Here is a 15,027-nt window from a genome sequence, read left to right as displayed (position 1 = left end):
CTGTACAAGCAACATATTCCTTGATATTACCGAGTTCCCCTCAAATATTTCTCAGTCATTAAGAAGATGGTAATAAATGTTATAATAAACTACACTGGAATATTTGGGGGGCATAAAGACACTCAGATCTAACTGCAATCAAGGACACTCCCAGAAATTACAGCACCTAAAAAATTCACAACCAAATTGGATGTTGTCTCAGGAATTGATTAAAGGATCTCACTCCGAATAGCCATTTGAGCTATCTTCTATTTGACTGAACTCTTTAACAAATTTGCTTTGAACATCATTTACAACCCAAATTTTTTTTAGCTAGCTTTGGCTATGTTGGGTCTCCGTTGCTGTGCACGGGCTTTCTCTAGTTGCGGTGAGCAAGGGCTACTCTTGCACGGGTTTCTCATTGTCGTATCTTCTCTGGTGGGGCACAGGCTTCAGTAGTTGTGGCGCAGTGGTTTAGTTGCTCTGCGGCATGTGGGATCTTCCTGGACCAGGGCTCGAACCTGTGTCCCCTGCATTGGCAGGCGGATTCGTAACCACTGCGCCACCAGGGAAGCCCTACAACCCAAATTTCATTCTTTGGTGGTGGGCAAATTTTTGCCACGTCTTAACAGATGAGATTAAATAACATCTGAAGGCACCTTTGCTGGCCCAGTTCCCTAGAAAGGAATGACAGAACAAACCTGATAGTAACTTGATCCAAGAATACATTTTTAATTACTAGGAGGTAATCTGGAAAGAAAAAAGTTGGCATTATGTATGTCTCTGCCACCCAATAACACTGCTGCTTGGTGTTCAAAAATAAAGTTGAATCTTGAAATTTTTCTTCAGGTTAAATAACTGAAGCAAGTAAGGGAATTACAAACATCCCTCAAAAGGGTTGGTAGAAAACTGTGATGCCTCTAAATTCAAACTGAGTTATCTTGATATCCGAATAAACCTGTAATACTTATGATTCAGCCCTAACAAATCAATACAGTAGTAACAGAAATTCAGGCAGGTGAGGAAATCAGTATTGGAAGGAGCAATTAGCAGCAACATCCCCTACTCAAAAGATTCAACCTAGACACAAAAACTTGAAGCAGAGTTCAGAGTACAAATCATGAAGGGTTGCTGCCCAAGTAAAGTTAAAGCTCAAAAATGCAGTTAAATCAATTTGGGAAACCAGTTTGAACTTATACCATTTTCTCCAGTATTTGCTTTTAAATAACAAGGCATTTTTTTCCCCCACAAATACGTCCAGAAAACGTAGGAGAGACTTAAGGATGCCCAGGTTTGAGGCCTGGTCAAATCAGTTTGGTTTTCTTTTGGTAAGTTCCTCAGTTTTGATATAATACCCTAAATAAGTAGTACGGTACTAAGACTGATACAGAGGAATGTAGAGGGACAACTTGAGGGCAACAGTTTCACTAAGAATTTTCCCAAAGAGGCAACTAAAAAGTCAAAGAAACTAATATTCTATTTCCAAGTTTCTGTGACTTTAAAACATTTCAAAAATGAAGATTTCTTGTGGCCTTTTTAAGAGAATTTTATTTGAGTGGTTCTTACAAAGATTGTTGCAATATGAAAGTCATTTGTTTGATAGAAATATCAAGCTGTCTTGTCAAACACACTGAAGTAACCCAAAAATATATTTCAGAGCTCACAGAGCTTAAAAAGAGCAAAGATTATATGCAACCAGACAAAACCTATTTCTGCATTTCCTATTTCTTGCTCAGACTGCTTTGCTTACCAGACTGTCACTAAACATCTTGAGGAAATGCAGGGATCATTTTGTTTGGAATCTTAGACACACCCGAACACATAATATTTACAAAGAAACTTTTACAGATACATTAATTGAAAAGATACCATCCAGAAATGTAATTTTGAAATCTCCTTTTCTTGCCAGTTGATCAGAATGCAAGATGAGATGTTAATCAAACAGCCCTTTTAGCTGTCTTGAATTTCCATAAACTATGTATTCCAGAAACCTCTGCTAAACCATTAACCAAATATCAACATTAGTGAAATGTAACTGCTGTGTAAAAAGTTAGGCTTCTGAAACATTAAAAACATCATTACATCCCTGTCTGCCTTTTTATGTTAAGCACATTTGTTCCCCTAGAGCTATTCCTATAGATCCTTAATGTAATTTTCTACATGTACATTTAAAAGGCAGAACAAGAGAACAGCTTTGTATACAGTGGGATTTGCTAGTTAGGGAGAATGAGCACACTGCATTCCTGTTAACATTTTTATTTTTTCAAGGTAACAGGAACTGTATACAAATGACAGCAGACCCTTGCCTCTTTATTTTTATCTAAATAAAAGATAACTCAAGATGAATTCTCAAGAAAGAAAAAAAGCTATGTACATAAGGGACTATATTTTCCTTCATCGTCTACTTGGAACCAGTAGTTGTGTTGCTGTCATGGAATCAGGAAAGAGGTTGTGGTAAGTTGGAAGAGGTACATACGCTGCTGTTATCATTTTACCTGTTAAAAGAAACACATATGGTCGTTTAGCTTCTTCACTTAGATTAGACCATTAAAAACAATCACTCAGAAAAAAGGTCAAACTCACCAGCAAACCACCTGCCATGCAATGCATTGACAGCAGCAATGGCTGCAGCAATTGATGGGCACTTCACATACACATTGCCCTAAAATACAACAAAAAAGGTTAAAGGTGTGATATACAACATGGATTCCAATAGGTTTATTCAAGTTACCTATAGAAAAACTGCTCTATAACTTTTCCACTAGCTAATATATATAACCTAGAAATTCACTGAAAATACTTCATCATCCCCAAAACTGGCCTTGTTACTATCTTCTATGATGTGAAAGCTGCTGAAGAATGAAATCAAGGTGCCAGAATTTCATGGCAACCTTTGAACACTAACCAGCAACAATAATGCTACATGATGACCTGAACTATTTTAAAAGTGTCTTTATTTCGTAGGGGGTGTATTTAGTCAGTATGCTAAAGCTTCTCTCAGGAGAAAACAAAAAACCCCAACACGCTCTAAGGAAAAACAGTGATCATAATATGCCCCAAGTGTGTGAAAATTAAGACACAAGAAAGTAACAAAATACCTGAGCTGAATTTTTGTCAACATAAATATGAATAACTCCTCCATGTTTATTACATTCTTCAATCACATCATCTTTAATCTCTGTATCCCATCCAACTTCTTCTTCTCTGTAACAAAGTATTAAATCTATGAGACACTACTCAAACTTATAAAATGATACACATATATTCCAATCTGTCTAAAAAATCTTGTGTGTTATTTTAAAAATCATTTGCTTAACATTTAAGTGGTTAATTGACATCTTTCAAAGATACTTATACCAAGTTTATCACCATTTCATAGGACTAAGTATATTTGTATACTGGTGATACAAATAAATACTGATACAAACTTCACAGAAAACTACTAGATATAAATGGAAAACATAAAATCTACAAAGTTTTCAAATGAATTCCAATCTTACAAACACATTCAAGGGAAATAATTCATAATGTGCAGAAAAATAATTATACTAAAAGGATCAAAATTGTGGCAGTGTTTGAACTATGAAATATGTTGAAAACATGCTAAATGTTAACTTAGACAAGTTAAACATTAAAGATTTCACAGCATACCCTTTTGAACTTGACCAAAGTATATTACTTACGTTTGAGGGTTAAACATGTTAGAGAGTTGGAAACACTGTGTTGCAAGAGGTTGAACAGAGGCAGCTGCAGCTAATGCTGAAGCTAAAAAAAAAAAAGAGAAGGGAGAAATCAGTTTCATGGAAAATGCATCAGAATATCCCTATGAATAAAACAAAGCCCAATATAACCACTGGACCCACAGGGTGAAACTAGGGTAGTCAGTCACTTCACTAATTCACCATATTCAATAATGCTATCAAACATCAGTGTATATAACAATACCCCATTTTAGCTGCCAGAAAGCTAAGGCAACTTAGTATTTGAGACAGCTGATCCTAAGTTGGGACTTTTGTTTTTAGAAGGGAAGTTAAACCTTAAATGTAGTGAAAATTCATTCAATTAGACAAATATCAATAATACAAACAAGAAAATAAAAACAAGACTGATTTCGTAGGACTGCTGGAGTTAATACCCTGAGAAGCAGGGGATGATGCAAATACAATATTAAAATGCCAACTAAATCTATACCATGTTTTATTTATGTTTCTGCCTATGAATATATAGTTACATATTTTCTTTTAAATATATAAACATTATAAAAGGATGAAGTTTTAAAAATAATATACATAAAACCATCCAAGTATTTAAGATTTAACATCTTAGGACTGTAAAACCTACAACATCAAATTAATATTTTTTAAATGATTAGGTCTGTTCTAGCAGGAGAAAACACTAAAAAGAGTAATATGTATCTATAATAGTCATTGTTAAAAATAAAAAACTACTGGACACTAATACTTAGGAGCAAATTTAAACCAATGTTGGTTTTAAGTTTGAAGTGCATTTTCCAAGACAGTTGCTCCATTGCTTTTATGTGACTTAGAAAACATTACCAGTAGCTGTTACAGAACTCACCGTAATCATAATATTTGACCAAATTTCATTCCAATACATAACAATAATAAACAAAGCTATGGATAAAACAGTGCATTAGAAATTATGGTAATTAAAATGAACAATAACCTGAGTAAGTATAAGAAACATTCCACTGAATAAAAACTAGGGCTGTGCATGAAATACATCATAAAAAAGATAGTTTCTGATAGAGTAACAAGTACTTTTTGCTTCTTTATAGTTTACTTCAATAAACAAGTATTTGTCTTTCATAAAACTTTGTATGAAAATAAAAATGCTAAGATAACTAACGTCAAATTCTACTGAAGAAAGTTAAAGATGCAAGTGTGCTTATATTACAATAAAAAAATGAAGCCCACTGTGTACCTTTATCATAAACAAATGGAATGAAGTATGCTTGGAAAAAACACTAGAAGGTCACTGTATGCTATGAATACTGAAAAATATTAGAAAATATATCATGGAAATATTCCAGCTCAACCTAGATGAATGCAGAACACAATGAATTCAGCATAGAAATATAACTAAGAGGAAAATCCACCAGTTCTACTTTTAAAAATCTGTTAGGAAAAAAAAAAGATTGAGTACAATTGTCTCTTTTGCTGAAAAAATTAAGATACACATTTAATTCCTGACTATCAAGGAACAAGAAAAGACCTTTTTCATACAGAATCATTTACCTAAACGACTTTAAGTATATCCTATAAGATACCAAATTACTGCAACAAAATGCTATATTAAGTGGCAGAGATTTACTTGATAATTGAAAACTAAGAAAATAGCCTATTTTATAAATTGTTTCACAATCTCTGAAATCTGCATGCAATTTAGTTCTGGATAATCTCATTGCTTGGTACTGCTTACACAAATCACTGGAGTTAGTTTTTCCTAACCTTATATTAAGTTCACAGACTCCATGTTCTAAAAGATTTGTCTACCAAAATGACAAGTTTCATTTTCTGACATCTATATAAAATGTACAATCAGAACACAAAGATAGGCATACAAAGTTGAAAATAATTCTAAGCAAGCTATAGCAAAAAAAGCATGGACATTTATCATCTTTATTCATGTAATTGTAATGACTTGGATTAGGCCTTCTGGCTTACTGTTAATGACACTGTATGTCATTCTGACAAAACTGGGCCCAAAATACAAACTACAGTAATAATTATGATAAAATATATATACACAACTATGTCCTGCTACATTAACATCCACTTCAAAAACAAATAAAAAACTCAACTCACCTTCAGTCTGTTGGGAAAGTCTTGTTTGCAAATCTATAACAAAAGAGAATTCTACAGCTCAGTGCAGGAACAATGAAGAGCCTCAACTAACAGGGTAAATGTCAGGAAAGCATTAATAAAAGAGGACTATGGTAGCAGGGTTTATCAAAATGAACTTATAGTAAAACCTGGCAGCCAAACCTCCTTCCCCATTCCTCATTGACAAGGCTGTGGGGCCTTTTTCTTTCCTCCTATCCTAGGAAACTTATGCCTCTCTATTCCTATTCCTAGAACTCTTCCACATCTCAAAGGCATTCCACTATACTACTCTTCACATGGGAATAATGGGAAATGGGGAAAGGGAAGCACACCGGTCAGAAAAATGCATGAAAACCCTGATCTTGAGAATTCAATTCCAAGTACTTGGGATATTCAACTATTTATTGTTCTATCAGTGTCAGTAAGCATTTTAAACTTTAGAAGTTTATGGTGAAAGAGTAAATACTGCAACAGTACACGTCAAACACTTTCAATAATCTACCGATTAAGTAGTGAAAAACCCCATTCTAACCATATGTATATATTATTTAAGTTCTTTTAAGTTGTCATGTCCAGCCCAGAAGGTGGTAGTTTTATTAGGTCTGATTTCCTGGCCTATTCTGGAAATTTAATGAGGCAGGAATGAAATCTCATCAGATTTACTATATGTAGTACAAGAAAAATCTAACCATCTAGTCTGTATTAAAAATAAACAGAATGGTGATTTCTACCAATATATTTTCTCATATAATCATTAAAATTCTACATGAGAAGGCCAATTAAGAGAAAGCTGCCATCAAGTGAAAGCAGCAGCAAGTGTGAAACGTGAAGAAAATGTCACAGTATCCAAAGGTATCTTGCAGTTTAAAAATTATAGATATATATACAACATAGAAATTGTTTGAATTCAGTAACCTAATTTTCAGTAACACGTGATTCAACTGCAATACTTTATTACCATTTGGGCTTCTTGTTGAGTATACAAAATGATCATAAAACATAAGCAAAAATGAAAAGGGATCTGCAGCCCAAGTCACATGGGGATGTAAGAATACCTGGGTCCTAGGTGCTCAAAACTGGCATCCCAGGGAGCTGAAGAAATGTAACTGGTGTATACTGAAGGAACTTGAAGATATGACCATAGGAACATTGTCAATAAACTTTAAATTATAAAGCAATTTGTCTTTTTTTCCCTAAAATGGGAAAAAATGTATAGGTATCAGAAATCCATGCTATATTAAGTATATATAAATCAGAATTTCAAAAATGGTTCTTCAGGTCATTTGTAACAAGTTAGGAAACAAAGCATGGGTTTCATACAGATAAGAACTAACTTATCTTAGAAAAGACCCGTTAAACTTCCAGAATAAAGACATGTGGATATAGTGATAGGCCACTCTTGGTTTCAAAAAACAACTTTTAAGAACTTCGGCAACAAGGGCCTCAAATATTGACATCAACACCAGTGATTTATCTTATTTTAACAAGGAATGTGTAAGGTTTTAACGACAGAAGAAAAATACCCAGTTATGTAAATATTTACCTTAAAATAGAGTGCTGATTAGTAATTCAGTAGTAATAGCAATTTACTGGAAGTTTTAAGAAAACAGTACGAAACTTTAAAATCATCTATCAACACTAAAAAGGGGGAATATAACAAATAATTAACTAAATGGCTATTTTAAGCAATCCATGGACATTTAGAATTTTCAGCCTTAATATAAACTACCCAGTTAAGTGTGCCCAGGGAAGTACAGTCATTCTTCATTCATCGTAAGAGAAATAATGGCTTAGGGAAGTAATAATGTCTAACACTGAAAAACTATAGGCGAAGATATTGTTTACAAACCAAATCAACACATTTGATACAGCAGCCAGGATATAACAGAAGATTGTTTAGAAATGAATCATATGTATTTGTATTAAATCCCTAAAGGCACCAGCCTCTAGTAAAATATCTAGAATATGGTAAACACTCTAGCATTTTTCTAAATTATTGAAAGAATGACCTGAACAATGGGAAGCAACACACGGATACAGTTTTCAGGTAAAATAGTTAACTGTCAAACCAGAGACTAGGATATATTTCTGAAGTGATGGGTTTCCTTTAGTATCTTCAATTACAGTACGTGACATTCTATGACTACGTGTTCACTGCAAAGAAATTAAATGTCTAATACTTGTTTAAATCAAAACAATAATTTATTCATAAATACAGAAATGCATTAATAGTTATAACTCTCCTCCTCATATGAATACACTAACATGATTGTCAGTAATTTTAAAGAACTACCTATCAGATTTCAAAATATATCGGTTTGAAAGGAAGCACAAGACCCTAAAGTACTCACAAACTTTCGAATAGTCACTAAAAAAAGGAAAACACAGAAGTGCCCCCTATAAAGAATAATGCAGATGCAGAAACGATCCTCTCTATTAATGGCTTTTCAATTGAAAAGGAAATCATGAAGCAACCACACAGAACTTTTTATATATTCAGATGCAGTACCATGATCTTATATTGCCATACTTTCTTGGGTTAGTGTTTCTTGTCATCTAAAGTACAAACTACAAACGGTTCTTCTCAGATATTCTAAAAGCAAGACTTCAACATCTCAAAATTTAATACTATCCTAGCTCATAGATTTGGGTTAATTTCAAGTACCTGAGCCACAAAAGAGAAGAAAACAATGTGATTCATAAACTAAACCCATTGTTACATAATCGTAAGAAACTATCAATTCTCTCCCTCTTTTCCTCACCTCTCCAGGCACTTCATTCTATAACTCAAAATCTCAAAATACAGTTGACCTTTGAACAACTTGGGGATTAGGGACACCAACCATCTGAGCAGTTGAAAACCCATATGTAACTTATAGTAGACCCTCTATATCCTTAGTCCTTCCAAATTCATGGATTTAACCATGTGGTATTTACAACTGAAAAAAATCCATGTGTAAGTAAAACCCTTGCAGTTCAAACGCATGTTGTTCAAGGATCAACTATATGTTCTAATTAGGAAAGCAGTATTCTCTGCACTCTTAACACTGTAATTATTTTAAATAAAGCTTGATTCAAAGGCCTCTGGTAGCTTTCCAAACAAAAACATTACAGAAACTATTTTTCCTTTGAAACAATATAAACTTTTTGGTCTTCAATACAAGTGACAGATTTAAAGAGACTTAACAACTTACAGGGACTTCCCTGGTGGTCCAATGATAAAAGAATCCGCCTTATAGTGCAGGGGACACGGGTAAGATCCCTAGTCAGGGAACTAAGATCCCACATGCCACGTGGCAACTAAGCCCACGCGCCTCAACTACTGAGCTCGCATGCTGCAAGCTACAGAGCCCACACACCCTGACACCTGCACACCACAACTAGAGAGAAAACCCGCATGCCCCAACTAGAGAGGAGCCCACGTGCTGCAACAAAAGATCCCGTATGTCGCAACTAAGACCTGATGCAGCCAAAAAAATCAATCAATCAATCAATCAATCAAAACAAACCCAAAATACAACAGCAATTTCAACTAAAAATTGGTATGCAGGGTTCAAAAATACCCTGACAGTTTATTATGAGTGGATAATTATGTCCTGTATCACCACTTCCTTACATGAACTCTTGAAATCTGTAAGTTAAAAGTACTTGATGAATTGAATTCTCAGTAAGTCCTTTTAAATGCAAAAATTTGGCAAATTTTCGAATTAGGTGAAAAAACAATGATTTCAAATAGAAAAGATTCAATTCCTACCTGCCACAGCACCAAATGCCAGAGAGCCACTCATTTGCAAAGCCTGCTGTGCTGCTGGTGGGATCTGCAAGCCTGTACCTGTAAAAGAATAGGTCTTAACGTCCCTGCTTTAAGAGTGGGAAAATCCTAGTTTTCTGGTTGCTTAATACGAAAGTCACTTCATTAAAACAAATTACAGTGGTCTTTGGTAGCAGGGCAGGTGAGATTTTCCAGGATCTCCTCGGGTATCAAAATCCACAAATGCTCAAGTCCCTCATATAAAGTGGCGTGATACAGTCTGCCCTCCGTACTCAGATGCAGAACTCACAGATATGGGAGGCCAACTGTACAGGCAGGACATAGTATTAAGCACTGCAACTAAATTTATTCTGAAGTATGAGGATATAATAGAAAGCAAAAGAAATCCTGTAACATATGCTGTGGTACTCAAAAAGCACCATCATAAAGTAGATTCCATTATAATTAAGGCAATGAATTTCACCTATGAAACCACATGTGCCGCCCAAGGATAACAGTCAACACCAAAATAAGAAAAAATAATTTTCCATTTATTTGTCTGCATGGTTACCTTTCTCATTACGGTATCAACAAATCATTCACAACACTAGGATAAACTTACCCTCTGCGAGTCTAGCCATTAACTGGAGACGACCAGTTGTTCCCAAGTCAATTCCAGTCCTTTCCAGTTCATCACTGTCCAAAAATGAGCTAGCACTGGAAGCATCAGTACGTTCAGTAACATGACCAACTTTCATCGGCCTTCCTGCTAGCTCAAATCCATTAAGTTGTTCCAAAGCTTTCTTGGCACATTCTGAATCAGAAAACTATACAATTGAGAGGGGGATAAAAAGTCCAGCAATTATTTACATATGCAAGGTAAAGAAACCCTTACTTATTAAAGCTAGTATATTCAATAATTACATCTGCAAGGATAATAAAGTAACAAGTTCAAGCTATAAGTAATATAACCTAAATTATCAGACCACCAACGTTTACGCATATTAGATTTATTAATGTGGTGGTTTAAAGGGCAAGACATTATCAAGTAATGACACCTGTCTTTGGGAATAAAGAATCTCAGTAACAAAATGTGAAAAGTAGTTTTTCAAACATCAAAACCCTTTTTAATATGCTGGAATAAATTAAAATGTTGCTTCTTTTCTCTCTTAAAAGTACACTATTCAGGAAAATTAAAAGTTCAACTCGGGCTTCCCTGGTGGTCCAGTGGTTAAGACTCTGCACTTCCACTGCAGGGGCATGGGTTCCATCCCTGGTCAGGGAACTAAGATCCCACATACCACAATGCAGTCAAAATAAATAAATAAAAAAGAAAAAGAAAAAAAGTTCAACTCAGGTTTTTAATACAAAACTTAATTTTTAATACAAAATTCTGAGTCATTGTTTTATTGCCAGTTAAGTAAGTATTAGTCTTAATTTCAGGATGCAGACACAATAAAACTTTAATTCACACAATCTGGTTTTAATATAATGGAAGAACGGGCTATATTCTAATTCCACAGCTTCATCTTTCATCAGAATGTTGAATTGTTTAAAAATAATTTTTTTCCATTATTGAGATGGGAACAATTACAGATAGTAGTTACAAAATATAAAAACATTTACACACACAACAGAACCATGTAGATTTACATGATCTTGCTTTAAAAAATATATTTCTTTATTTATTTGACTGCACCAAGCCTTAGTTGTGGTAGGCGGGATCTTCGTTGCCACATGCAGGAGCTTCGATGTAGTATGCGCACTCTTAGTTGTGGCATGTGGGCTCTAGTTCCCTGACCAGGGATCAAACCCTGGGGCCCCTGCATTGGGAGCTCGGAGTCTTAGCCACTGGACCACCAGGAAAGTCCCTACATAATCTAGCTTTGCATACAAATCAGTAAATCATAGGAAACAGTTCATACTTGATTTATGTTAAAAAATTAAAATGCTCTGCAAAATGTCTTCATTGTTTACATGACATTTAGTAGTGTTCTAGTGAAAATATGGCCAGTGAACAAATATTCAAGCACTATATCTAGCACATAGAACACTAAATACTTTAGACAGTAGGAGAAAATATTTGTAAGTTGCATGTAAAATCCCTTGAACACCTTTTTTTGGGGGGAAGGGGAGATCATGCTAATGTTACTAGTAACAAATTAGCATGTTGGTGTTTTATAACTTTTTTCTTTTCACCAACACGCACTGAGGTAGATAAAATCCCACTGAACGGTGGAACGTATTATCACTACAGAATAGGTTTCAATTTTATCTAAATTTGGTTATAAGACACAATTGTAATTTCTTGATAAAATCTGGGATCTCTATATTTTTAAAATTTTTTTGTGTATAATGGCAGCAATGGTGACAACTATCTGTATTTTAAACTAAAAATGTGTTTCCAGCACTTTCCAAGGTTAAAAAATAATTTGAAAAACTGTTCTCATGTAACTGGATTGCATCATGAACATTAATATTTACTTTTAAAAGGGCACCTCCATTCACAATTATTCACAATTATTCCAAGCTGCCACTTCATACCCTATTCAGGCACTGGGCTTCAACGGTCAGCTACAAACACTTTTAATAAGGCAATCCTGGTCATGGTTGTCCGACGTGTCCATATAAAAAGTAAGAGAATTCCAAGAGACCTTTATGCAACTAACATCCTGTGTCACAAAAGAGACTGAAGAAATCCTAAAGGAGTGAATGACTTCAATTACATGAACAGTTGGCTAACCAAACTGACCATAAACAGAATGATAGCAAACTGCTTTAAGTTTCACATTTGGTGGACACCTTTAGCTACTAAGAATTGGCTACTAACAGCAAAATAAGTTAAACCACTTGAAAATATTAACCTTACCTCCTTCCCCACTATCAATAACCAATAAAGCTTTACACTACGCTATTCAAATCAAAAACTTTTAAGTCATGTTAATCATGGTTAATTGCTTACCGTAATAAATCCATAACCCTTGGATCGACCTGTTTCACTGTCCATCATGAGCTGGATACTTTCAATCTAAAAATGAAAACCACAATTATTATTTATATAAATGAAAAAGGGGTGCAAAAGTATTTTACCCCTTGAAACATGATTTTAAAATGGCTCCCCCTAAAACATAATAGAAAACATATCACAATCCCTCATACCCAAAAAATCTTTCTAGAGGCCGAGGAACTTCCTAAACACGAAGTTATGCACTGGGGAGTCTTTTGCATCAAAACCCACTAAAAATCTTAAATCCTTTGCAGAATACAATGTTAAAAACTAAATCAATCTTTTTTCTTCCCCTTTGCTAAAATACACCAAATATTAATTCTCAATTATGCCAGACACAATAAATTGCCTGAAATGTTGGAATAACTAAGAACAATGGGATGTGGCTGATGGTTGCACAACACTGTGAATATGCTACAAAGCAATGATTGTTCACCTTAACTGAGGGAACTGTATTTACTACATCACAATATCCCAACAAACTCGGTCATACAAAGGAAGCATGAACAATTAAAAAACAGCACCCACATATTATATTTCATGTTCTGGTTGTTTCAAGAACGTATTCATTTTGTAATGATTGACCAACTCATACAATTATGATTTGTGCACCATTAATATGTGTATATTTCCAATAAATATAAAGCACCCACAAAATTCAACACCCCAACTTTATCATTATTGACACATAAAACAGTTTAACAAAGGGGTTGAGTGGCGTAGTGAAAGAAAACAACGAAATGTATATCCAAGGGCCATAAAGATTAAGTAGTGGACAAGGTACGACAGGAACCAAGCTTTTTATTCATGGCCACACAATGAATTTTTTAAACCAGAGCACAGCCTACTAGTAACATTTATTCTAACATCTCTTCTAAAATGAGGAGAATTAGACTTACCCTGGTGATTCTTTTGAAAAAAATGCATAAAAAAATCAAATTACTATGTTGTGTACCAGGAACTATTAGTGTTGCAATTCAACTGTACTTCAAAAACAGACTCATGGAAAAAAAGATCAGATTTGTGGCTAACAGAGAGGTGAGGGGTCGGGGGTGGAGGGCGGAGGGAAGAGTTAGATGAAAGTAGTCTAAAGGTACAAACTTCCAGTTATAAATCAGTACTAGGGATGCAGTGTATCACCACACTGCTGTATACCATAAATTAAGGCTCAAGAGTAAATCCTAAACGTTCTCGTCACAAAGGAAAAAAATTTGTTATCTATTTCTTTAATGTTGTATCTGTATGAGATGACAGATGTTCACTAAACCTATTGTAATAATTTCATGATGCATGTAAGTTTAATCACTATGTTGTACACCTTAAGCTTAGACAATGCTGTGTCAATTTTATCTCAATAAAAAAAAAAAAAAAAAGAAAAACCTTTTCCTCAGCTTCCACTAAGGTGCTCAGTCCTTCCGAGGAAGCTAAGGCCGCGTTGGGGTGAGGCCCTCACTTCATCCAGCAACTAGCACCCTGCCCGGCAGACCCTGCCTAGCCCTCGCCCGCACCGTCTCGGAGCTCGCCTACATCTACTCGGCCCTCATCCTACACGACGATGAGGTGACAGTCACGGAGGATAAGATCAATGCCCTCATTAAAGCAGCCGATGTAAATGTTGAACCTTTCTGGCCAGGCTTGTTTGCAAAGGCTTTGGCCAATGTCAACATCGGGAGCCTCATCTGCAATATGGGGGCAGGTGGACCTGCCCCAGCAGCTGGTGCTACACCAGCAGGAGGTCCTGCCCCCTCCACCACTGCTGCCCCAGCTGAGAACAAAGTGGAAGCAAAGAAAGAGAAATCTGAAGAGTCTGATGATGACATGAGCTTTGGTCTTTTTGACTAAACCTCTTTAGTAGCACGTTCAATAAAAAGCTGAGTTCTTTAAAAAAAAAAAAAAAAAAGAGGACTAAATGGGCATAAACAGTCTAATTCTAATTCCTTACATATTAAGTACAGAGAAGCTTATATACCCTTAAATTTTCAGTAAGAAATACTATCCTAAGAAACAAACCAAGAAAAAAAAATCTCTTGCTCCAATGCACAGTACATTTTATCATTCAGGTCGATTTTTTAATAATTGAAGCTAATACTATGCATTTCACTGTAGCATTACAAATGTTGACAGATTCTGTCTTCAAATGCTATCTTCAGGGAAACTATCTTGATCTAAGTTGTCTCAAAAACTTTATAGAACCACTCCAATCCTAACATTAATCTCTTAGAAACATGACAAAGCAAATAAATTATTGTGCAGTTACATTTGTTTCAAGATTTAGGATCCACTAAAAAACTTGGGACTTACCCTTCCAAAAGGCTCAAAGATCCCCCGAAGCATATCTTCAGTTATGTTAAAGTGTAACGAGCCCACATAGAGCCTCATAGGTCCAGCACTTCCCTTTTGTAGATTGTTTGCCATCGCTGCAGCTCTGTTTTTTTCTGCCTACA

The 15,027-nt window shown here is 35.1% G+C and overlaps 2 protein-coding genes across 15 annotated transcripts in view; one reads left to right on the top strand and one right to left on the bottom strand.

The window, feature by feature from the left end:
- Window positions 1–1,500: 1,500 nt before the first annotated feature.
- Window positions 1,501–15,027, bottom strand: part of RBM39 (RNA binding motif protein 39) — a 30,646-nt gene continuing 17,119 nt past the window's right edge. For 10 of the 14 annotated variants that reach the window (XM_033433620.2, XM_004272787.3, XM_012534172.3 and 7 more), the window contains 9 exons: window positions 14,885–15,022; window positions 12,539–12,604; window positions 10,199–10,403; window positions 9,580–9,657; window positions 5,808–5,858; window positions 3,663–3,744; window positions 3,078–3,183; window positions 2,563–2,641; window positions 1,501–2,474 (listed from right to left, as the gene is read on the bottom strand). In XM_033433620.2, coding sequence (XP_033289511.1) covers window positions 2,374–2,474; window positions 2,563–2,641; window positions 3,078–3,183; window positions 3,663–3,744; window positions 5,808–5,858; window positions 9,580–9,657; window positions 10,199–10,403; window positions 12,539–12,604; window positions 14,885–15,022 — 906 coding nt within the window. In that variant the 3' untranslated portion in view covers window positions 1,501–2,373. The remainder of the gene's footprint in view (window positions 2,475–2,562; window positions 2,642–3,077; window positions 3,184–3,662; window positions 3,745–5,807; window positions 5,859–9,579; window positions 9,658–10,198; window positions 10,404–12,538; window positions 12,605–14,884; window positions 15,023–15,027) is intronic. The other 4 variants (XM_033433621.2, XM_012534170.2, XM_004272793.4 and 1 more) reach the window with 1 other exon arrangement.
- LOC105748134 (60S acidic ribosomal protein P1-like) lies at window positions 13,710–14,440 on the top strand. The gene is made up of 2 exons (XM_049699164.1): window positions 13,710–13,716; window positions 14,013–14,440. The coding sequence occupies exons 1-2, from the start codon at window positions 13,710–13,712 to the stop codon at window positions 14,423–14,425; spliced, it is 420 nt and encodes a 139-aa protein (XP_049555121.1). The 3' UTR covers window positions 14,426–14,440.

This window comes from Orcinus orca, chromosome 16 (assembly GCF_937001465.1).
Source record: "Orcinus orca chromosome 16, mOrcOrc1.1, whole genome shotgun sequence".
NCBI classification, from domain to species: Eukaryota; Metazoa; Chordata; class Mammalia; order Artiodactyla; family Delphinidae; genus Orcinus; species Orcinus orca.
The sequence above is the reverse complement of the archived record's forward strand: the minus strand, read 5'-3'. Positions and strand labels throughout refer to the sequence as shown.